Genomic DNA, 25,175 nt, shown 5'->3' with positions numbered 1-25,175 from the left:
TGTTGACGTTGCTGGTTTTGCTGTGCTTGTATCAGCAGATTGAGGAGTTCAGTTTGTCGTGCCATCACCTCAGCTAGGTTGGGAGGTGGCGGTGGCGGTTGTTGAGAACCACTGACTTGTTCTGCCCGGAAGCCTTCCGGGGTTCCGCGCGTGGCTCCAACCATCTGAAATAAAGGAGACGTCCGTTATTAACCTCATGGCCTTACTCCCAATTTCAGAAGATACAATACTCAAATAAACAATGCACATATTCCATTCCATCATCTCATTTCAGAACATAAAGATAGGGAACAAAAGGACAAAATAGGAAGCTTCTATTACAACGCAAATTTTGATTGTTCTCCCCATCATACATCCGAAGGATCCGTACACAGGCCATCTATGTTACAACAAATGGTGCAAGGTCTAAGTAAGCTACGTACTATCTAAGACATTACACTACTCACGGGTTACATCTAGAGAGTCGGCGATTTGACAACTAGAAATCATCGAAATTTCCTACAGAAGACTGACTGCCAGAAGAAGAATGATGGGGGCTAAGAATAGGGTCCCCATGCTCAGAGTCAAGCTCTGAGATCCCTTCAATTTCCTCTGGATCTTCTACTTCAGCCTTGGGTACTGCGGGTGCGGCGGGAGGTATTGGTTGCTGTTGCAGTTCTTCAAGGTGAGCCTGGGCATCATCAGCCTCAAGGATCAGACCATGAATTTGTTCCTGAAGGAACTCAATGATGGTGTTGTGCTGAGTGATTATATGATCACTTTCGTTGATCTGATCTTCTCGATGAAGGATGGTCTCATCCCGTGCTGCAATGATCTCATCCTTCTGAGTCACCAAGGCTCGAAGTTGATCAACTTGAGTAACTTTTCTATCAGCCTCCCTATAATGACCTCGCGCGGTGTTGATCAACTGACCCATCTCGCGACGTAGTAGCAGTTGATAGTGATGCTGCACCTTCATAAATCACATAGTACCTCGCAGTGCTTCTTCTATGGAACCTTCTAACCTGTGACCTTCAGGGACTATCCTGAGGTTCCAGTCTGGATCATTGGGATCTGTAGTAGAAAATATACCAATCGGCTGTCCTGCAACTTCTCCCGGATGTTGATTACAGAAAAGATAAATGGCTTCCAGTGCTGCTCCTTCGATGGTGTCAACTATTCGATAGCCCATCACGTCAACTCCAATGGGCTGCCATTGGGATCAAAAAGGATGTTGAGGAATAGTCATTCTGACTCGAGCTCGATGAACACCTTCTTCCTGATATTCTACTGCATCATATTGTGGAGGTTCTGTATAGCAGAATAACCTCAAAGATTCCCAAAGTAAATGAGGAAAACCCTCCCAATGCAAGGCATTTGTATGAAGATACCCTGCCAGATCCCAAAAGACGTTGGAAGAGCCTGCCATCTGCAACAAGAATGCAAATGGTGAGATATGTTTACCCTGCTGAGAACTTACAAGGTAAATAAAATGAGATAACGATTCTGATAACAGCAAAGGCTGGAAACAGATGGATACTTAAGGTACTCGACCAATGTTACCACAAGAATCCAATTAACCCATACTAGAGATAAACAACCTACTACATATCCTTAGGAAACCAAAACATACATTTTATTCATGTGTTTGATGATGAATTATGCATGCACGTTCTATTTAACGTCACAACTAAAACAACTGCTAAATATCTTTCGACTTACATGGTCAATTTTCGGTGGCATAATACATACGTCTCTCACTATTAACTAGTCAATAAACCCTATCCATCCTAATTTCATAATCATAGTTAGTGTACCTGCAGAAAATCACAATATATATTCAATGAACCTTTCATTCCAGCATATCATGAAAGCGTCCTCAATCATTACTGCTCACTATAGAAACAGCATCTGTACCATTACCGCCGTACAGACAACGTTAACATACGTCATCGAAACAACGTATTCACGGGGGTACCGCATAATGCGGGGGTATGAATAGCAATCGCCATACCCTGCGCCAAACCAGATACTCCCAATATAATCAACCGAAGTTGATAAATTGGCAGCATCTCAAGTAGGCCACTGCTTGAGAAACAGCGTGCGGTTCCTATCACCGACGGGAAGGCTAACTCCCCAGTTAGCTGAGGATCCTTACCTCCTTACCTTTCCATCGAAGGTGTCGATACAGAAAGTAAAGTTGGGTTGTGCATGAATTTAAGTTTTAACAGAAAAGTAATGCTGGTGGTTAGAGTTATTTATATATACTAGAGCCACCTCTAATTCCCTTAGATATCACCCTAGGGCTTTACGTACTAAGCACAAGTCTTAACGAAACCAACGCAGTTTTACAAAGACTTGGTTAGTCAAATTTCATACTAAAAATATTTTTAAGACGTTTCATATCTCCAGTGTACTCTTGTTAGCTCTGATACCAGCTGTGGCAGAACCAACCTGAATTACACCGGCTCAAGTACGCGAGTCCACTCGTGAGGGCTCCCACGTGCTTCAAACGGTATAATCTCTTGGCCTGTCGGGTAACGTCCCGATAAACCACCGATTGCAGGATCAAAAAAAGTACCTTGCACGAAGACGAGTCCAGAGATACAAATACCATCACATTTTACATCACAGGCAAGTATATTACATGAGAGTTCAAAAGTGACATCAGTTTCCAACTGATGGCAATTATTACAAAACAGTCTTACGTTTCAAGTCACGCAGCGGAGTTTTAAAACACGGGCCCTGTACACGTCGTCAGTTCGGATATCATGCTAGCCCTGGCATGATATCATTCGGAGGGGTCTGCGTTGGCCGAGGACGGGTCCCACTCCACGGACCAACCATCAGGTAGAGGGTAGGGCCACGATACAGGCAGAGCTGAGTCGTCAGGGAGATTACCTGAACAAAAGTTACAAGGCAAGACTGAGTATTCTAATACTCAGCAAGGCTTACCCGTTCATGGTATACATAGCCATGTAACTAGACTTATGAAGGCTTTTCAGGTTTTGGGTAGGGTTTTCAGCTGAAAAGCAACAAAGAGTAGATCCTTAATTTCAACTTTTAGCTTTCCATTTCTATGTGGTTATCCATTCTAGATGAGCACCTATAGATAATCAAGCATGGTAGAATCTTTTGGTCAAACATCATCTTTACTAACCACATAATTGCTCTTGTTACTCTAGGTGGTAAAGGGATCAAGTAGTCTCAATCTCCGCGCGAAATGGACGATTCCTGAATCGAATTTCAGCCTTGCAAGGGTAAACCTAACTCACACGCTTGGAACATCCCACGATTGTTCCGAAGCAACCGTTTGCCTTTCATTCCGACTCATGGATCAGAGCCACCACAAGCGACTGCAGGAACATACGCACATCCAATGTGCAGGACGTATGCCTGTAGAGCGACTACACGACCATACTTCTGGTTGCCCTGCAACACGTATTTCTACACGTCGAATCGAGTAACAGGAAGAATCAAATTACGGGTGGTGGGAGGTATGTCCACTCCTTGGGCCGATTGGTTACTAGGCTTACCGCTTACCATATTTCACGGCATGTGGCTAGTACTTTCAAACGCTTAACCACCGCTATCACACACTGCGACCTTATCAAATTTCACAACACAGATGGGGTATCATCTCAACCATGATACCTCTCACGAATCCCGTCCGTCATCCTTATAGTGATTGCAGGAATGTAAACATTACAACTCCTAAATCGCGCGAGTGACAGGAAATCACCCGACTTCTACCGGTCTTATTAGCATAGCGGCTATTCGAACTCAAGTGCTAATACTCAATACATTGGTTCCTACGGAAATGCAATTAAGGTTTCTCATACAATTCTTAAGAACTTAATGCATAGATATATATATATATAAATAGTATAGATTGCAGTGTAAACAAAGTAGAGCTTATATCCGGGGCTTGCCTTCTTGCGTAGGGTTGGGGGTAGTAGCGTCAAAGTTTTCCGAACTCTGGTTCGGAGCTTTAGTTAGACCTTCGACGGCGCTCTCAGGGTCTTCAGAAACTTCTACGGCTTGATCCGAGATCAGTTCGTAGTCACCGTCGACGAGAGTAGTCGAGTCTATATGATATGCAAAGTTGTAAATTAAAGAATGCATACTGTTTTATTTTATTTCACGATAAAGTTGCAATTCAAGAATGCATGTTTACTGTCTAATTATGTGCCAGCCTGTTATGTGAGTCATCGGTGGTGTTGTAGATGGAAACCTCGCTGATCATGTCATGAAGTGCTTTGCTATATCAGCCAAAACAAATTGATTAGCAAAGATCTTCTTGCTTTTTTTGTAATATTCACTATGTGAAAAGCAAAATTAGGTAACGTGCCATTGGTAACTGGCACAAGATGTCCGTTACAAGAAACATTAATCGTAACGGACTTTCCTATAGACTATTACCAATAAGACCCTCAGGTCCGCGCCTGATCTACATCGGTTACTATTATCATTGGTAACGGTCAGTGTTAACGCCTGTTACCAATCTGGTAAACCATGATAACTGGCATCTTATGTCCATTACCAATTAGTTTTCGTTGGTAACATACGTTGTTAAGGGCTGTTACCAATATGGTTAACAATGGTAATGAGGTTTCTTTGCCCGTTACCAATGAGTTCATTCTAGGATATATGGAGGCGCGGGCCATCCCCGGTAGATCCCGCGTGCAAACCTCGCCACTCCTCCTCCACAACCGGCGCCTCTCCCCGATGCGGACCCGACGGCTAGGCCATCTCCTCCACCGGCTCGGCCTCCTACACTATTGCGCCTCCATCACCGGCTTGGCATCCTCCACCGACGGCCTCCTCCACCATCGCGCCTCCTCCACCTCTCCTCCTCCCCCACCGGTGTGCCTTTCGGGCCTTGGCATCCTCCACTGAGGTGAGTTCTCCTCCTTATGCCCTATGGATGCATGGATGTATGAATGTGCTGTCATATGATGGATGTTAGATGAATGTTAGTTCATGGGGCTGGAAACAATGTGCTATTCATGATATGGTTAGAACAACGTTAGTGATAATGTGGACATATGCCATATGATTTTTGATGAATAGGTAGATGGATATGCTATGAAAAAGATGAATAAATGTACTACAAACTTTCATATATTAATCTTGTTGCTACACAGCAATGATTCAGCCCCGAGCATTGGAGCATCGGGCCAAAGCCCGTCTACGGATTGCACGTGCAGGGTATGACCCTATTCTCATTGGAGCAGTGGATCGTGTAGGGCTTCTAAGCATTCGTGCTCGGGAACATATGCGTCATGCGAGTGTTGCACTAGCGTGGATCCGTGCGGCTCGTATATAGGCTAGGTATGCGGCTATCTACGGCACTACTGAAGATAAAGCTTGGCTGGCCCAATGCAAGGCGAGATGCGAGGAGCCGGGCCTTGTGGAAGTTGATCGTGCGCGGAAGATGGTGCTCAAGCTTTACGCGAGGAGTCGGCATGTCGTAGGTAGAAGGCAGGATTAGTTTTTACTAGCTGGTAGCTATATGTACCACATGCCGTAGCAAGATGATTAGTTTGATCTCAAGATTAGTTTGTAATAATTATCTTTTGCCCTTCCTGGCCAATCTTTTGCCCTTGCTGGGGAATGTTTTGTGAACTTGTTAAGATGCCTGGGTTGCAAAACTTGTTAATTAAGATGCCTTGGTTGTGAACTTGTTAATTAAGATGCCCAGGTAGTTAATTTGTTAAGAAGCCTAGGTTGTGAATTTGTTAAGATGCCTGATGGTTGTGAACTTGTTAAGATGCATGCGTGCCAATGACTTTTGACCTAAGGATTAATTGACATTTATAACGGGCATCATTACATAATTGTTGCCCATAACATTATCAGAAACAGGCATCATATGATGCCCATTACCTTTGATAAGTCTTCGGTAACGGGCGTCATATGAAGCCCGTTACCACTAACTTTTGACTGTGCACGTGTTGCTACTAAGGTTTAGGGAAATTTCAAAGTCCTAAAGAGGCACATGGTCAAGAAGCTGCGTGATGTTGCCAATGCACTTGAAAAAGAAAATTTGTTCGCATTAGCATACTTACTTAAAGGAAATTTGTTCGTATTACAAAGACATCCAGATAACATGAAATTAGACATAGAACAAAATAATGCGAATATACGACTTATCGAAGACTAATGCAGAGTAATGGAGCTCACGAGGGAGGTGATCATTTAACAGGTTCCGAGATAGAGCTTCTTGGAGTTGACTGACGTGGTGGAAGAACATGTACTCCCCCCACCAGTTCCTTACGTGGCCATAGAACTTGTCCACATCCAAAGGGGACTATGACATTTCAGGTACTTAGGAGCTAGGCACACTAATTTCTAGTGCGACGTTGTGCTTGTTAGTGTGAAATTTGTGTTTGTTTTGATGAATGCCTTTAAAAACTTAAATACACGTTAAAGGGTATTTCTGTAATATTGGAAAAATTAGGGTTATTTTTGTAAATTGTGTGTAAACGGGAGATAATTTCAAAAATGTATGAAGGGTTGATTTGCAAATGTAAGTTTTTACTCTTTAACCACTGTAAGAAGAGTAAATACTCCAAGGCTTCATTGAAAAGGTAAAATTTATTTTGGATTTATTTGAAATTGAATAATTTGTTGGCTGTTAAAAATAATTTCAAAACCCTAACTCTTTTGAAGTTAGACCCTAAAGCAAAGTGGTAGATCTTTTTAAGCTCTACACTTTTGATATTGAGAATATTTTCATTAGAGCTATAGTTTGGAAGAAAATTTTACTTTACAGTGAACTCCTTGAACTTTTACAAAATTTACGAGCAGGTCCTCATCTTCTTCCTCCTGCTTCCCCCTCTCTGTTTCTCTGCAGCGCCGCCCACCGCCCATCATCGGCGTTTTCCCGGGCCGCCAGCTGCCCCCTCGCCGCATTTCCTGCGCCACTTGGTCCCCAGCTAGTCCGCCCGCCGCTCGCCCAACCCCGCTGGCTCCTCCTCGCACGGACGCGTCGCGCCGCTGCCCGCCCGAGCCGCCACGCGCGCTGTCGACTGCCAGCAGCTGCTTGCCAGCCGCCCGCGTGCCTCTTTTTGGCTTTGGAATGTGCCCAGTGAACTTCTTCCTTCTTTTATTCCCTCGCGTGCACCCGCATTCCTGTTCTCTTCTCCGCTCGTCTACTTCACCGGAGCTTCTCTGTCCACCGCCTTCAGCCGCCTCCGCCGCTCCTCCTCTCCAATTTCGTGCTCCACCAGCACCGCCGCATCTCACTGCCCCTTCCTGACCCGCTCTTCTTCCTCCTCCCGTGTGTGCGCCGCACCGGCGATCTCACCCCCGCCGCCGTCTTATTTCTACTCGAACCAAAGTTCCACCCCTTCTCCTACCTCGCCAAGAGCACCATCAGCACCACATCTCCACACCGAAGCTCCCTGATCAATTCACATTCGTCTTCCTGCACTCAGGTCGCTGGAACACCGCCGCCTCCCTCGGAACCTCGCCACGCCGGCTCTGTTTCTAGTCGAACCGCCGCCTCCGAGCTTCCCTTCTACGATTCCAGCCACCTCCAAGTCCGCCGTGAGCTCCTGAACCTTTTTCCCCACCTTCCCCTCACTGCCGGTGAGCCTCCTCGCTGGATTTTGATCGCCGCCGCTCGGCTTCTTTTGTTCAAGTCGATTAGGGACCCAATTGCAAGCCTTTGTTTCTTTCTAGGATCTTTTCTGTAAAATACCAGGAATTAATCGGCTGCACGTCTGTAAGTTACACGCCCATCAGCTACATACCCATCGGCCACATGCCCATCGGCTACACGTCGATCGGCTACACTTCTATCGGCTAGTTTTGCCGAAGAAAAATTGGGCCGATGCGTGCACAAGTAGTTACCTAGGTTAACACCTCAGGCAGGTATCGGCTAGGCACAGCTGATATAGGACACATCAATTGGCTAAACACAGTCGATGCCGAATGCACGGATCGGATTTTCCCGATGCACACCCTAATCGGCTAGAAAAGCTATCTGAAAAACATGCTATGAAGTAGATCCGATCGGCTCTGTAGTAACCTTTACCAAATAGTCGTTTTGAGCAAAGTTTCTACACCCAAAAACTCTACTTAAGTTTATTTTTTCAAATCTTTTTGTTTGTTTGTACAAATTAGTTAAGTCTTGAAGTGATGTATTCTTGTTGGATTGCAACTTTATCATGAAAATAAAATATTAAGATAATAACCATTTGCTTCAAATCATTGCATATTATGTAGATTTGACAACACTCGCCGACAGTACCTACGAGCTAATCCCGGAACCCAACGAGGGTATTTCTGAAGCTCAAGTGAACGTCGCCAAGGATCTTTCTGAAGACCCGAACCAAGGTTCGGAAGATACTGACATCACTGGCCCCAGCCTCACCAGTGAAGGCAAGCCCCGGTGCATAACCCAGTATTTTAAATTATGCACTTATATTGTTATATATCTATATTGTGCATTAAGTTCTAGGAATTGTTATGAAACCCTAGTTGCATGAAACCTAGGAACCTATGTAATGTTTCCAAGTTCTTATCGAGTAGATGCTCTGCTAATAGGACCGGCAGAAGTCGAGTGATTTCCTGTCACTCGCGCGATATAGGAGTTGATTGTTTACTTTTCTGCAATACATATAAGGATCATGGACGGGGTTATGTGCAGTATTATGGCTTGGAATGGTACCCCGTCTATGTTGATCAATTTGATAAGGCTGCAGTGTGTGGTAGTGGTGGTCAAGCATTTGAAAGTACTAGCCACATACCGTAAATATGGTACGCGGTAAGCCTAATACCTGATTGGCCCAGCAAGTGGACATATCCCCCACCACTCGAATTTTGGTTTATGTTCACACGCACCGACGTGTGGGAGTACATTCTGCATAGTAGACGGGAGTACGGTCATACAGTCGCGCTGTAGACGTACATCCTGCACATTGGATGTGCGGGAGTACATTCTGCATAGTAGACGGGAGTACGGTCATACAGTCGCGCTGTAGACGTACATCCTGCACATTGGATGTGCGTATGGTCCTGCAGTCGCTTGCGGTGGCGCTGATCCACGACCCGGAATATGAGAGGAATGGTTGCCCTGAAAGGAAAGTTTCCGAGCATGTGAGTTAGAATCCCTTGCAAGGTTATGAAATTCGATTCAGGAATCGTCCATTTCTCACGGTGATTGAGACTGCTTGATACTTCTGCCACATAGAGTAACAAGAGCAACAGTTGATGGAACAATATTGATGTATGCTTTAATACCTACCTTGCTTGTCTAGTATAAATACTCACTTAGAATGGTTAATTGAACTAGAATCTGAAATCTAAAATATGGAAATAAGGACATATTCTTTGTTGTTTTTTAGCAAAACAAACCTAGAGCCTTTCAACCTCTCATGGTCAAGTTATGGGCTAACTATACCCAATTGACGGGTAACCCTTGCTGAGTATTAGTATACTTAGTCTTGCTAGTAATGTGGTTTTTCAGGTACGTCATTCGAGGACTCAGTTGTTAGTTCCCCTTGGCCCTGCACTTTACCACCTGGCTGGTCCGTGGAATGGTATCCGTCCCCGGCCGACAATGACCCTTCGGAATGACGCCATGCTTTGGGCTAAGTATGGTGCCTGCTGTTGCGATGTGTAGTCATGTAGATGTTTCCTTTCCGCTGCCATCTCTGAATAATGTCCGTTAAAACCTGAAGTTTTCGAACAATGCCTGTATAAATTTGTTTTAGTTAGGTTTGCAGTACTCTATCAAAACCCGGTTTGTAATAAATACTTGCACCTATGTTGTAAAAATGTGACGGTGATTGTATCTCTGGACTCGCCTTCGTGCGAGGTACGCTTGATTGATCCGGAATCCGATGGTTTCATCAGGACGTTACCCGACAGACCATTAGGTTGTTCCGTTTGAAGTGCGTTGAGGTCATGTCGCATGTATAGCGATGGTCTGCGCACTTGAACCGGAATAATTCAAGCGGTTCTGCCACAGGGACGGAAGCCGCACGTAGAAGATTAAGCTAGAATCATTATCGTGGACGATCCGGCAGTTGTAGTCGCCGATGACGTGCTTGGCAACGACGCTGGTGGTGATGAATAGCTTGAAGTGCTCCCTTGTCACGTAGGCAGCGACGATGCAATCCTGCAATCTGCTCCACACTCTCAACTACTCGATGACCCAGTTAGAGATGATTACCTCGACTAGTGATGGTGGTCCGATGAAGGCCATGCTCTACTCCCCCTATACGATCATTGGATCTAGATTATAACAATACAATCGAAGCAAATCTAAAAAATTGTCCAAAATGTAAAACCTTTTGCCTTTTGAAACATATTAGAGCAACAAAGATCGAAGGTGAAGAGAAAGAACAACTACTGCTGGTTGATCAAGAAAGGGGAGATAAGATGCGAGAGTGACCAGGTCTACTTTATAGGCAGAATAAACCGCGACAGCTTGCAGTGGAAGATGAATTGACTAGACTGCAGAAGTTAATACTGGATGCTTCCACTTCTCTAGATCCCTGAGCGTGTATGAACGTGTATAACTAAGGGAGGTGTGAATAGGAAGTTGGACCGTCCAGTAACGGGCGTCATATGAAGCCTGTTACCTCGAATGCTAGCGTGCCCATAAGGATATGTCATTTGTAATGGGCATCATTATACGGCCATTACCTTTTGATATGTCATTGGTAATGGGCTTCATATGTAGCCTGTTACCAGTAAACAATGAAAGGTAACGGGCGTCACATGAAGACCATTACCAAGTCATGTGACGACTTGCCTACTACGATATTCGAACGGTAACAGGCGTCATATGAAGCCCGTTACCTATTCATATGTTGAGCTCAGGCCATTTCAGTCCAAATTCAATACTCAATTCAAGCACAGTAATTAAAATGCAACTCATGCTCCTCAGTACAAGACTAGTGATCAAACAACACACAACAAAGGTACTAGAAAGCTAAGCTTGTCATTGAGCTACCACCTTCACCCTAGAAAGATACATTCCAACAAATAGACCTATAACTACAACAAGAACAACTCCAACACCACCAAGTTTAACTCCCGAAAGCTCTGCAATTTTCATTTTTATTTGAAAAATCTCCATCTTGATATCACAAATTTGCATCTTCATATCTTGCATATTCATGGTCACACCTGTTGCTTGGTTCTTCAACTGGGCATTGTGGAATCCGTTCAGGAATAGGCCTCATTGCAGCTGTTGAAGTTTGACCTCCCTCTTGTGCAACACTGGGGAAACTTGTCGGTTAAGTGATTCATATAGTTTCTCTCAAGCCAGTATGAGAGGCGGCACGGATTATTTGGATCATCCTAGAGCACCAAGCAAACAAATCTGCCTGCAAAACCCATTTCAAAAAGAATAGGACCCAAGATCTCGGTATTAGCCGCTCACCTGGAAGTTGTTGGGGCACGTGTAACACTTCGTCAGCTCGGCTCCTTAGAAAAATGATCTTGCTTCGGTAACGCTTGCAATCGATGAGGGGGAGATAGCCACTCGTCACCAATCCACTAAGCAACAACGATGGCGGCCGGCTGCTGCTCGCCATGGAAAGCCCCTGCCCTTCAAAATCTTGGGATGTTGAGGAACTAGAGGAAGACGAGAAAGTTGACAAGTTGACAACGGCGGTGGCGATGTCGGCCGTGGTGACATCTTGGGGGTGGCGCAATGGGCAGCGGCGGCTGAAAGCAAGAGCGAGAGCGAGCAATAGCAGACCAAGAAAGCTGCTTCACGGCTAGTCAGCCGTCTTATCCATTCGGACATAAGGTCCGAACTAGGCCTGCAGGTGGGCCTATCGTCAGTCTAGAATTTGTAATGGGCAGTATCCAAAGACCGTAATAAATGACGGCCATTGGTAACGAGCTTCATGTTACACCCGTTACCAAGACTGAGAGTGGTCCTAGCGGGTAAGCCTCATTTGATTAGGCAAAGGACATTTTTAACGGTCCGCATTCTACGCCCGTTACCAATGATCTCGCTCCATTATTACAGCCCGTGACCGCTACCCGCGAGCAAAGTGGTTGTTCGCCATTGTCTTTGGACAGCAGCTGGCGCTTTGGGGGCAATTTTTCCCATTTTTTCAGTTTTGCTATGGGATTACTGCTTCCGTCTTACAGATATGCATTTTGCCGACGTTCTTCTTCTTCTTTCCCTCCCATACCGTGCGATAGTTGTCTTTGGTCCCAAAGGTAACTGGCAGTACCACCGAACCGAGTGGTGTAGCCGCATTATCCTGGACGATACTGTAGAAGGGAGCCTTGGTGGGGGTGAGCATCTTGGTGATGTTCAGCCCCATCTTCTTCAGTGTACTCACGGAGCTCAGGTTGAGGCCGCTCCCACCATTGATGAGTACTCGGGTCAACTGTGAGCCTACCACGATAGGATCTAGGACGAGCCAGAATTTTCCCGGCTCGGAGAAGCTGGTCCACTAGTCCTCCGTGGAGAAGGAGATTGGGACCTCGCTGTATCTCAGAGATTTCTATATGGCCGGCTTGACAGAGATGATCTCGTGCAGAATTAGCTTCTGCGCATGCTTCGAGGGAAAGCCGCCGTCTCCACCGAAGATGATGTTGATGATATTTTTTGGGTCTTGGAAATCTTTGGCCCCCGACTTATCGCTCTCATCATCATCCTCTTGATCCTTCCGCTTGCCGTCTTGATCAGGGAGTGGAGTGTTGAGTGTCTTGTGGAGGCTGACACACTCGAAGAGCGAATGCTTGGGCTTCGGGTGCATCGGGCATTGCTTGTGCAGGACTTTCTCAAACTAATTTTGATTGTTCCCCGACTTCTTGCCTCGCGGATTGCACTCAACAGTCGTGACTTCATGGTCTAGCTTGCATTTTCGGGGGTTTCCCGAGTTGTTCCGCTAGCCGTTGTCAGAGTAGTTGCTGTCGTTGCCCTATCTGTTGTTGTTGTACTTTGGGAAGCGCTCATTCTCCTCATCCTCCTGGTCGGCCCACCATGCCATCATGTCATGGAGTTCCACGGCAGTAATCAAGCAGTTGCATCCGAAGTTGTGGTAGGTGTGCTTCGAAAAAATATTCTGGAAGCAGCGGATGACGTCCTTATCGGTGATGTTGGCGATGGTGGCTCGCATCTCGAAGAAACACCGGGTGTAAGACCTCAGGGTCTCGTTCATCTCTTGCTTAACCTAAGATAAGTCATGACAAGAACCTGCTCGGATCATGGATCCCTAAAAGTTGTCGATGAAGGGCCTCTTGAGATCCTCCTAGGAGTCGATGGAGTTCGGCTTGAGGCTCTCGAGCCAAGTGAGAGGTGCGTGTTGGAAACGGAGGTGGCCCTAATCACCCACTTGAAGGTGGACCTATACCTAGGAACACCCACTCACTCTATAGTGGACAGTTTTATAATTTCTAATTACTTAGTGCCTTTTGGTCCTATTTGGCTGCAGGGACGACCTTCTAGCTCCCGGGTGGCAGAGCCAACCTACAGATGAAGCTTGCTTCCGGGTGGCAGAGCCAACCTTCAGATGAAGTTTGGACCATTGTGATCCGGGGGCAAAGCCAACCTTTGATAGATCACAATCCACGCACTAAATAGTTAGAAACTATAGAAGCAGATTGGGAGACCAACTCTTTTGAACAACACTTTATTACACGAACAATAATATTATACGAGAGTGTGAACACTTCTTAAGTGGCTATCCTAGCACTCATTCACACACTCACCTAGCACTACAACCCCAACTCTCTCTAATGCTTGTGGCTTGTATGTGTTGTTGCCTCTTAGGTTACTAGGGGAGGGAGAGGGGGTTCTCATATATATAGACTATGGCGATACATATGGTGATGACATGTGTCCCCTACTCTAGAACCTTGCTAGATATTTTCTACTTTACCATACAACAAAAGATATTCTAGAATATTCCTAGATATTTTTTTTACTTGCCATATAAGACAAGTGACTCTAGAACTTTCCATAAATATTTTTATCCATGGTAATATCTTCACATTCAAAATATCTTCTTTCTTGCATGGTCAAGAGTATTCTAGAAGATTGACTTGCTTTCTTTCAATACTCCCCCTCAAGGCAATCTTCTCACAATAGTTGCTTTGTCGACCATGCCAAGCGCCTCCCGAAATCTCTCAAACTTTTCCCTATGAAGGCTTTTGGTGAAGATATCGTCATTTTGCTCTTCAGTCTTGATAGGCACCATCTCAATTTCATCCTCAGGGACCTTTTCTCTTATATAATGGTAATGAACTTCTATATGTTTGGTCCTTGCATGAAAAACTGGATTTTCAGCCAATCGGATAGAAGATAAGTTATCGCAGAAAATCCTTACTTGGTACTCTGTTGGCTGATGTAGATCCTTCATCAATTGTTTAAGCCAAGTGCTCTCTTGTGCTGCTATTGTTGCTGATCGGTATTTTGCTTCGGTGCTTGATAATGCCATAGTAGGTTGTCTCTTGCTACACCAAGATATAATCCCGGATCCAAGACTGAAGGAATACCCGGTTGTTGATCTTCGTATATCATAGTCTTCGGTATAGTCAGCGTCACAATAGCCAACCAACTGACAGTCTTTTATCTTCTTATATAGAATACCAAAATTGATGGTACCCTTAACATACCTTAAAATACGCTTGACTGCATCAAGATGAGATTTATTTGGATTGCTCATATATCGACTAACCACACCAACGGAGTAAGCAATACCGGGACGGGTTAGTGTAAGATATATGAGACTTCCAACCATTTTTTGATACATAGTCACATCCTCCAAGTTCTTATCATCATCCACTTTGAACTTCACATTGGGATCCATAGGAGTAGAGATAGGTTTGCAGTCCAGCATGCCATACCTTTCAAGAATATATTTGGTATATTTTTGTTGACCTAAGAATATTCCCTCTTTTGTATGCTCCACCTCCAATCCAAGGAAATGCTTTAAATCTCCAAGCTTCTTCATTTGAAATCGGATGGAGAGATTCTTTCTAATCCTTTGTATCTCCTCAACATTGTCTCCCGTGATAATTAAGTCATCAACATAAACAAGAACTATTGCTATTCTTCCTTCTTTAAAGTTCACAAACAAACTAGAATCCGATGGAGCAACCTTAAAATCATTTTGAATAAGAAACTCACCGATCTTTCCATACCATGCTCTTGGGGCTTGTTTAAGACCATAGAGTGCATTCTTCAATTTGCAAACATATTCTGGATGTATCTTACTCTTAAAGCCTCTTGGTTGCTCCATATATATCTCCTTGTCAAGTTCTCCATGTAGGAATGCATTCTTGACATCCAACTGCCATAATCTCCATGACTTAGTTGTTGCCAGTGCAAGTAATACTCGGACAGTTGTAATCTTGGAAACCGGACTAAATGTTTCTTCATAATTCAGTCCATACTGTTGAGAGAATCCCCAAGCAACAACTCGAGCTTTATACCTCTCAATTGAGCCATCAGAGCGAGTCGTTATCTTATATACCCATTTGCAGGATATTGGTCTCACATCCTTTGGTTTTGGCACTAATTCTCATGTTTGATTTCCTTTTAGTGCTTCAATTTCCTCCTTCGTAGCATTTTGCCACTCTTGACTTTTTTCTGCTTCTTCATATGAAGATGGCTCAATAGGTAATTCATCAGTGAGAGCAACAAACCCATACCTTGGAGGTGGCCCTATTTTCCCTGTCGTCCTCCGTAATTTTTGGATAGGCTCTTGAACCTTCTTTTGAGCCGGCCAATGTACACCCGTTTTCCATGGGCTCTTCCCATTGCTTGGAGAATGATCCGGAGTGGGGATCTGCTCCTCTCCTTATACTTCTTTTAGAAACTTCTCAATGCCATCATGAGACTCCTCTTGGATCTCTTCCGGTACCTCCACCAAGTCATGAGATTCTGGCAACGCAACCTTCTCAGGAGACCACCATGCCGAAGTTTCATCAAACACCACATTCCTTGAGATGTGGCATTTCCCCGTGGTTGGATCACAGCACCTCCAACCTTTCCGTGCATCATCATAGCCCACAAAGATGCATCGAATTACCTTCTTTTCAAACTTGCTCCTTAGGTGGTCTGGCACAAATACGTAGCATACACATCCAAAGATCTTGAGATGGCTTACCGTTGGCTTCACCTTCCATAGCATCTCATGAGGAGACTTGAATCCCAACTTTGATTGTGGGAGCCTATTAATTACATAGGCTGCTGTCCTCATACACTCAGCCCAGAACCTTCCAGGAACAATTTTTGCATGGAGCATACTTCGACACATTTCTGCAAGATGCCGATTCTTTCGCTCTGAAACTCCATTTTGTTGTGGGGTATGAGGGCATGTTAATTGCCTCCTTATCTTATTGTTCTTGAGATAGTTGGTGAACTCATTTGATAAATATTCTTTCCCATCATCAGTCCGAAGACACTTAATTTTCATATCGAGCTCACCTTCTACCTTCTCCTTAAACTCCTTAAACTTCAAAAAGGTTTCCGACTTCTCCTTCATAAAGTAAACCCAAACATACCTTGAGAAGTCAGCAATAAAAGTCACCATGTATCTCATACCTCCAAGAGATATTTGCTTCACCGAACCGAAAACATCCGAATGTATGAGTTCCAACGGTGTCATCGATCAGTGCTCAGACTCTTTGTATGGTAATTGATGAGCCTTGCCAAACTGACAACCGGCACAAACCATATCAATTCGGATATCCATTTGAGCAAGCCCCTTCAAAACTTGCTTTTGCATCATCTCCTTTAATTTCCTATAATTGACATGTCCAAGGCGGGCATGCCAAAGATCCCCGGTCTCACTCCTTTGACTCTTATCCAGCGGACTCAGCAGAGAGACATAGACTGATTGTCTCCTCTTTCCTTCCAAAATTGGTGTGCCAATCACCTTTACTTTTCTGTATGTAGACACACCTTCCGATCCAAAGAGAACATATTTTCCTTCTTCTGTCAACTGAGAGACTGATAGAAGATTTTTCTTCAACCCGGGGACATGATATACCTTGTTGAGTTGGAGTTGATGAGGACCATACCTTGGAATGGCTGTCTTTCCAACATGAGAAATAGCCAATCTTGAATTATTGGCTATTAATACTTCTCTTCCTCCTTTGTAGTCTGTCATATCCTCTAACTTCTTGTCGTCATTAGTCATGTGATTGGAGCACCCAGAATCAATGATCCAATCTTCCTTATAGTCAATTTTTGGATCAATTGTCGCTGCAAAAGCAGGTACCTCCATGTCCTCCTCCAACTCATTATCTTCTATTTCTTGAGAAAAACCGGCTTCAATATCCCATTCTTCTTCACTGTTAGGTGCTTCCTCCTTTTTTCTCTTCCTTTATGGTAGTGGCTATATTTCCTTCAAAACGTCTTTTTGGAAGACGACAATCTCTAGCAAAATGGCCACCTTACCACAATTGAAGCACCCTCCATTTTGCTTTTTTGGTTGATATTTTTTATCTTCTCTTCCTCTTGCTCCCCCTGAAGAAGGACTTCTTTCCTTTGCATGATACATGTCACCATCTGTCCACTTTGGCTTGAATCTTTCCTGTCTCCTAAACGAGCCCTTCTTCTTACTTGTAAAGAAAGCCTCCTCTTCTTCCTTCTCGGTAACGCTCCCCATCTGCTTGGCCAACTCTTCTTGGTTAACCAATAGATTCTCTAGCTTAACCAAAGATGGTTGATTCGGCCACCCTCTCATGGCAGCAATAAATCCACTATACTCAGGTCTAAGCCCATGAATTATTATCCTCTTCATACGAGCTTCACCAATCTTCTCCTCGGGCTCAAACTGAGATATCTCTCGACAAATAGACTTCACCTTGGTAAAATATTGACTGATAGTCAAGGTTCCTTGAGAGATACCTGCTAACTCATTCTCCAGGAGTTGTAGGCGTGCTTCATTCTTCTTGGAAAACAACTTTTTCAAAGTCTCCCAAGCTGTCTTCGGAGTATCTGCATCTCTGATATGCTCTAGTAGGTCCTCCTCGATTGTAGTCTTCAACACGAACATGGCTTTGCCAGCTTTAATTTTCCATTTTCCATTTTCGTAAGGGCTCCCCTTGATCCTTCTCCTTCACTGGAGGCACAACCTCACTGCCTGCAACAACCTCCCATAAATCTTGACCTTGCAAGTAGGACTCGATGCAGGTCTTCCAATAACCATAGTTGTGGCTGTTGAGCTTCCTGATTCCACTGCTTGCGCCAAGATCTGCCATAGTGATCAACACCCAGCATCAGCTCCTCTAGTCCCTGACCAACAAGCTTCACAGTCCCAGACTGTGCACCGACACAATCTCCCCTTAGCGCCTGCTTGACAGTGGATACCACAAGCACTTGTGCTCACCGATGCCTCCTCAAGATGACGGTCCCGGACGAACCTAGCTCTGATACCAATTGTTGGAAATGGAGGTGGCCCTAATCACCCACTAGAAGGTGGACCTATACCTAGGAACACCCACTCACTCTGTAGTGGACAGCTTTATAATTTCTAATTACTTAGTGCCTTTTGGTCCTTTTTGACTGCAGGGCCGACCTTCTAGCTCCCGGGTGGCAGAGCCAACCTACAGATGAAGCTTGCTTCCGGGTGGCAGAGCCAACCTTCAGATGAAGCTTGGACCATTGTGATTCGGGGGCAAAGCCAACCTTTGATAGATCACAATCCACGCACTAAATAGTTAGAAACTATAGAAGCAGATTGGGAGACCAACTCTTTTGAACAACACTTTATTACACGAACAACAATATTACACGAGAGTGTGAACACTTCTTAAGTGGCTATCCTAGCACGCATTCACACACTCACCAAACACTACAACCCCAACTCTCTCTAATGCTTGTGGCTTGTATGTGTTGTTGCCTCTTAGGTTACCAGGGGAGGGAGAGGGGGTTCTCATATATATAGACCATGGTGACACATATGGTGATGACATGTGTCCCCTACTCTAGAACCTTGCTAGATATTTTCTACTTTACCATACAACAAAAGATATTCTAGAATATTCCTAGATATTTTTCACTTGTCATATAAGACAAGTGACTCTAGAACTTTCCATAAATATTTATATCTATGGTAATATTTTCACCTTCAAAATATCTTTTTTCTTGCATGGTCAAGAGTATTCTAGAAGATTGACTTGCTTTTTTTCAATAGTGCCGATTCCAAGGCTACCGGGAAGTATAGCGCCTTGGTGGAGTTGGATCGACCTGACACCTCGATGATGACGGAGTAGCAGCGAATCCACCGGTGTGGGCCTTGCTTGCCGTTGTACTTGGGGATGCCGGTTGGTTTGAAGTCCTTGGGGTAGGAACGATCGGTGATGTTGGAGGTGAACACAGGGAATCGGTCACTATCGTCGGCGTCATGGTATCTGTCAGGTCGATCCCTTCTCCTTGCCTCAGTGACGCGTCGCGTGTCGCGACCATCATTGATCTTCTGCCTCAGATCAGCCGTAGGAGCGTTCTGTAGGATGGCCTCAGGCTGGGCTTCGCCCTGAGGCCTTGCGTTGTGCTGGCTACAGGGTGGTCGTAGAGATTGCTGCACCTCTTGGTCGATGTTGCCACACGCGGACTACTGGCCTTGGTGATTTCCGTGGCTGCCCTGATTGTCCTGGTTGCGCTGGTGATTGTCGCCCCCCCCAACACCCCCCACGCGCAGGGTCAGGCTCCACCTTCGGGGGTGCGACTGACCTATGCAGAGTCACCGTGACGCTCGGCTCTTGAGAGGGTGTTACGTGTCGAGGACATGGGGTTTTGCTCATTGAGTTGCACAAGCACGCACTAGGTCAGGTATTGCAGCCTTTGCACCTGGGGATTTGGCGGTAGTTGTTGAACTAGGAGTGCTGCCTCTGCAATGGCGCCGATCGGGATGCAGTACTCCTGATCTTCGGCCGCTGCGAAGGCGTTGTTGAGGTTCCTACGGTACAGCGGGTTGCGTGCACGGTTTTCCATGTTCCACCTGCGCTTGGCGTTCTTCAACTGCCAGATCCTCCTGTGCTCTTCGTTCTCATCCTAGGGAGCGTCCGTCGTGCGCTCACCGACGGATACATCTGCGAGTAATTCGGTATCGTACTCTGGACTGGCTCATCATCCTCCGCGTTGCGAAGGGAAGCCATGTAGACTTGGCAATCCAGCAAGGTCTTAGCCGTATGGCTGTACTCGACTAGCTCTGTTGCCCTCTTCCTCTTCAGTGATGTGAGAAAGGAGCTTGCCTTCCTAGAAAGGCAGTTCCTGCATGAAGGCCACAAGGCGGGAGTCATATTCGAGTACCTCAAAGGGCTCCATGCCCTTCCAGTACATGAGCCGGCCTTGCGGCGTAGTAGTTATGGTCACACCCAAGTGACTACCCAAAAAGGATTTGGGGTCATCGTCTGAATCCGAGTAGTTGTTGAAGATAGAGGCCTCCCGGCAAGCACTGGCTCCCTCATCTCTGATCTTGAGCAGATGATCTAAGTCCTCCTCCAAGTCAGAGAGGGACTCAAACCGCATAGCCTCCTAGTAGACCGAGGCGGCATTGCGTAACCTAAACGAGAATCGGGTACGGCCCTCCTCAGACTGGTTTGAGTCTCATCCGGCAAGTCCTGGTGCAGCACGAGTTGAAGTCGCGTGAACGGACATCTTCTCGATCTCCCCGGCAAGATCGGGGAGCAGCTTCTCATCGAGGTTGTCGACGAACTTGTTGAGATCGCTGCATCAGGTTGCTGTAGAGGCATGCGGCTTGCTGGTGTTGGCTAGGTGGCTGTCAAAGCCACCTGAGCCGTTCGCGACTCAGATCCAGAAGCCAAAGATAAACGTTGTGCCCTCGTCGAGCACAGTGCTAGTGAAGTCGAAAGATGCCATCGATTTCTCCGGTGGATGCTCGATGAACACCCCTACCTGGCGCGCCAGCTGTCGGTGTTTAACCTCCAAGCCCACCGAGGGATATCCCCGAGGTAGTAGATTGTAGGTGGGGTGTCGCCGAGATCAGGAACTCGAAGGTGCAAGGAACACAAGATTTAGATAGGTTCGGGCCACTGAGAGCGTAATACGCTACATCCTATGTTGTGATTTGTATTGCCTTAGGTGTTGATGTGTTTCTAGGGAGTCCCTGCCTGCCCTTATATAGTCTGGGGGATAGGATTCCATAGAAATCCTAGCCAAATACGAGCTTAGGAGTCCTACCCAAGTACTACTCGGGTAGTTTCCTTCTGTTCCGACTAGTTCTACTACAGTACGAGTAGTTACAACTGATGTAGGGCGTGGACCATGTCCCATCCCTTATCCTAAAATATGTATACCATGTGCGCAGTTCCGTGGCTCTAGATCTGATACTTTCTAGCTTCGGAGGCAACATCTCAGAACCGGGATTAGCCACACGCCATTCTGATTTGTCAACCATTAGATTTACCACAAACTGATATGTAGCCTTAAAACGCTCAAGTGAGTAGTAATCATGCACTTGTCCTCTAGTTTAACCCTTCTGAGTGAACCTATGAAAAAAGATAGCATAGGTGCAAGGTTTACCAGAAATCTGCCACTGACCACATGAGCATGTTTTCATATCAAGATCCACAGCATGCCTCCAAGGATAGTTGTCCTTAGTCAATCCAGATACCTCGGCCTGTAGCCCACCACTCCCCTTGATCATGTACTTCAAGTTTCTACTCTTCATCTTCAGCTCATTGATAACACTAGGAAGAATTGGCCCTTCAAGTCTCTCGGCTATCTATTGCCTCATCGCTATCTTTTCCATGATCATCCCCCTAATTGTGTCCATAAGGGCATCCACAGGAAAACCTTTAGTTTCCCTAATCCAGTTGTTGAAGCATTCTGATATGTTGTTATTGACATAGTCAACTTACATTCTCCTGAGAACTTAGCACGTGACCAGATCTGTTTGTGCTCTGCTTCTAAGTAAGGAATTGCTTCTGGACAATTCTCTACAATTCTGTCCCAAAGCCACTGATACCTTCTAGCAGTACATGCCAAGCACATGGCCACATGTTCTTCAAGACATCTCCTTCAAAATGCTTCCTAAAATTCTGCATGAGGTGTCTAAAACACTCTCTATGTTCAACTTCATCTTGGAAGACTTTGTGGACTGCTGCCTCTAAACCTTTGCAAGCATCAGTGTGGATGGTCAGTCCATGTCATGTTCCGATTGCTCTCTTCAATTGCATCAAGAACCAAGTCCAATCAGCCTTTGTCTCCTTTTAAAAAATCACATATGCCACTCGATACATCCAATTATGACCATCAATTGTTGTTGCTGCATCTAGCTGTCCATTGTATTTACCGGTGAGATGAGTAGAGTCAACTCCAAGGTACGGCCTGCATCCAGCAAGGAATCCATCAACACATGCTTTGATAGCAACAAACATCCTAGAGAAGTACACTCGGCCATCTTTCTTCTTCTTGCAATCAATCTCTACTATGCTGCCAGGACATGTTGCTTCTAACTCCGCTTTGAAATTCCACAACATTTTGAAACTGTCCTCCCAAGTGCCATGAAGTCCTTCTAGTCCCTCTTTTGCCCTGTCCGCAATCCAAACTTCGGTGGCCTCCTTACCCTTCACCTGGCTTGTGCTAGCACATGTATGGACTTCTGAAATGTAAACAATCTGAGAAAAAAAAGATACATACATAATCAAAACATGTATATTAGCATATACTATGCAAATATGGGCAATCTGAAAACAGTATGAAAATATGGGCAAAACATATACATTAAATGTATATATACAATCTGAAAACAGTACATAAATACCATAAATGTAGGGCAGCCACGAAGTTTCTTTGCATGAACTTTCCATTCACACTCTGAATCAGAACATCTTGCCCTATACCTTGATTTTTCACTATGCTCTACAAATGTCTGAAACCCCCTTTTTATGGCATATTGTTTGATAATCAGCATGAATGCATCTTTGTCGGCAAATGTGGATCCTTCCTTTATGTCAGAGTTGTCTCTGTCATATGTAGTGTGTGAAAAATATATAGCATCACTAATCATAGTGGCTTCATCACTTGGTACAGCATCAGGATCTGTACCTTCATATACCTTCCCTTTCTTCTCTACTTTATTCTTTTCCTGTTGCACTTTCTCATTACTTCCTCCTTCTGGTGTCTTTTGTTGCTTCTTGAAATGTCTCCATTCTTCATCAGCTCCAATTGGATCATCTCCCTCAGGGTCAAAACCACACTCCATATAGTGATCCTTCTCCTCCTCCTCCATTCTATTAGGACCAGCTGTTGTAACCCCAAGTTCTGGTTCCTCTGCCCATTCTTTGCCTTGATTCTGCAATCACACCTCAAGATGAGACCTGTAGCACATCCCTTGCATTACTGACCACAACTTGCTGCTCATTTCCCTCCACCTGCACATCATCATTTATCACTTGGCTTTGATCCTCCATTTGAGTCACATTCACAGAAATATCACCATGGTCACATCTATCAATAGTCATGATGAACTTCACAACTTGTGAAGCCTGCAACAAGGCTAGAAGCTGTTGATCAGTAGCAAGGTGACTTGTTTGACCATTCTGATCCGCAAACCAAAAATTTGCCTCTTGAAAAATTGCCCAACTGAAGTGTTTTCGAACATCTTTCTCCATATCAATGATGGAGTACTCCTCTTAATCTACCTACCATTACAATGGTCTGCCCTTCCGGTACACAGATCGACCATCCTCTATAGTTGAGAAGGAGCATCATCAATCACTACTCTACAAGCATTGTTCTCAACTATCCTGGAATAGTAACAGTGCAAAAATCAACAACAATTCTTACCTATATGTCTTATTTGTTGCAATTTCCGTTGAATCATTACTCACCATATCCAATGCATACCAAAATCGGTCCAAACCTGACCCAACAAGTCCATTTTGCATCTACTATCAATCTAGAGGAACCATGTGGAACAACAGAGATGGGACGATCTGATTCTTATCCTTTGGGGATCTCAGGTGGATGCGTCGGCGGGCACTGGACACCGGCAAGCAGCACTGGCGTCGGCCAGCGGGCGGGTGGGCGGTCAGAGCCCCAGCCTGGAGGGCACCGGCCTCGAGAGACCCCGGCCAGGGGACGACCGCGCGCGCCCCTTGTGGCCCGCTCTGATGCCTGCACGGAGGGGCCACGGGCGGGCGGCATCAAGTCACCCGTGCGGGAGGAGGGCGGGCGGCCAGCAGCAGCGGTGCGGGAGGAGGGCAGGCGGCGTCGCGGGTGTGGGGAGGGGTGGCGGCCAGACAGGCATAGGGGCTCGTATGGATAAGGCTCATATGGACTAGGGGTATACGAGTCATTTCACGTCCATATTGTGCTGAAAAGAGACAAAAGAAACATTTTAGTGAACAACATATCGAGTAACGTTTATATCTTTCGGTGGTATTTTGCGGGAGCTAACGCTTTCGGTGGTGATCTTTTGATGTTACAGAACCAATTTTCCCAAAAATAAATTCTCATGATTTTGCACACCAGCTCACCAAAATGTTTATCTATGGTCTGTAGATGGATTATAGAGTTACAACTTTGGTATTCAATATTTGGTGATCAGGACCATGGGGTTTTTTTTTAGATCAAGGAGGTCAAAGTCTGGTCCGCACAGTGCAAGAAAATGTTCATGGTTACAATTTCAAGCGAAATAAATTTGGCCAAACATTTACATGCTCAAAGATTTGAAACATTGATCAAGGTCATCACCAATGTGTAGGCCCAAGTATAGGCTTCAAACTTAAGTTTAGGTTTTTGGCCAGTTGATATGAAAATTCAAAACGCATTAAGCTCTGAACATTTGGTTTCAGACCTTGGAACGGTGGACTTATAAGCTGAACTTTTAGCTAAGGTTGAAGCATGGGTTTGACCAGATTTTGACCAAAGTTTTGATTTGTTTAACTAAGTTTTCACTAAAAAGGAAGTTAAACATTTTGAAGTACACACACTAGACTACAAGTTTTACATTGGACAATGATTAAGCCCATGATTAGTGATTAATGCAGATGATTAACACCAGACAGTAACAGGGGGTGCAAACGGTGACTGAATTTTTTTTACCTTTACTCACTTTTTTAACTCATTTTCTAAAATAAAACTCACTTTTTAACTATCATATGTCAACACATCCAAATTGAATTTTTTGTTACTTTTACTCGCTTGTTTAGCTATTATTACTATTATATCAACTCATCCAACAAGGCAACGACACACTTTTCTATATGGTTGAAGTTACGATTATCTA

At 45.0% G+C, this 25,175-nt stretch overlaps 1 protein-coding gene across 3 annotated transcripts; it reads right to left on the bottom strand.

Moving 5' to 3' along the window:
- Positions 1-1,256: 1,256 nt before the first annotated feature.
- Positions 1,257-24,154, bottom strand: LOC112889576. Of its 3 annotated transcripts, none has more exons than XR_003228133.1 (3): positions 22,707-24,154; positions 21,464-22,560; positions 1,257-1,408 (listed from the first exon to the last, which is right to left on the bottom strand). XR_003228133.1 is itself a non-coding variant. In XM_025956291.1 (3 exons), the coding sequence occupies exons 2-3, from the start codon at positions 23,172-23,174 to the stop codon at positions 22,153-22,155; spliced, it is 876 nt and encodes a 291-aa protein (XP_025812076.1). In that variant the 5' UTR covers positions 23,175-23,633; positions 23,732-24,154; the 3' UTR covers positions 20,991-22,152. The 3 variants fall into 3 exon arrangements, 2 of the variants coding, with proteins under 2 accessions (XP_025812076.1, XP_025812077.1); XM_025956291.1 differs by lacking the exon at positions 1,257-1,408 and having other exon boundaries at positions 20,991-22,560; positions 22,707-23,633; positions 23,732-24,154; XM_025956292.1 differs by lacking the exon at positions 1,257-1,408 and having other exon boundaries at positions 20,991-22,560; positions 22,707-23,691; positions 23,776-24,154.
- Positions 24,155-25,175: the final 1,021 nt, after the last annotated feature.

This window comes from Panicum hallii, chromosome 4 (genome assembly GCF_002211085.1).
Source record: "Panicum hallii strain FIL2 chromosome 4, PHallii_v3.1, whole genome shotgun sequence".
Classification (NCBI taxonomy): Eukaryota; Viridiplantae; Streptophyta; class Magnoliopsida; order Poales; family Poaceae; genus Panicum; species Panicum hallii.
Note: the sequence above shows the minus strand (reverse complement) of the source record. Positions and strands in the feature narration are given on the sequence as shown.

What these genes read in the sequence shown, in the direction of transcription:
- LOC112889576 (XM_025956291.1), bottom strand. Translation starts at nt 23,174, where the DNA reads ATGGAGGAGGAGGAGAAGGATCACTATATGGAGTGTGGTTTTGACCCT. An exon ending in GTGGCTGCCCTACATTTATG is followed by an intron (nt 22,561 to 22,706) that starts GTATTTATGTAC and finishes TTTTTTTCTCAG; the next exon opens with ATTGTTTACATTTCAGAAGT.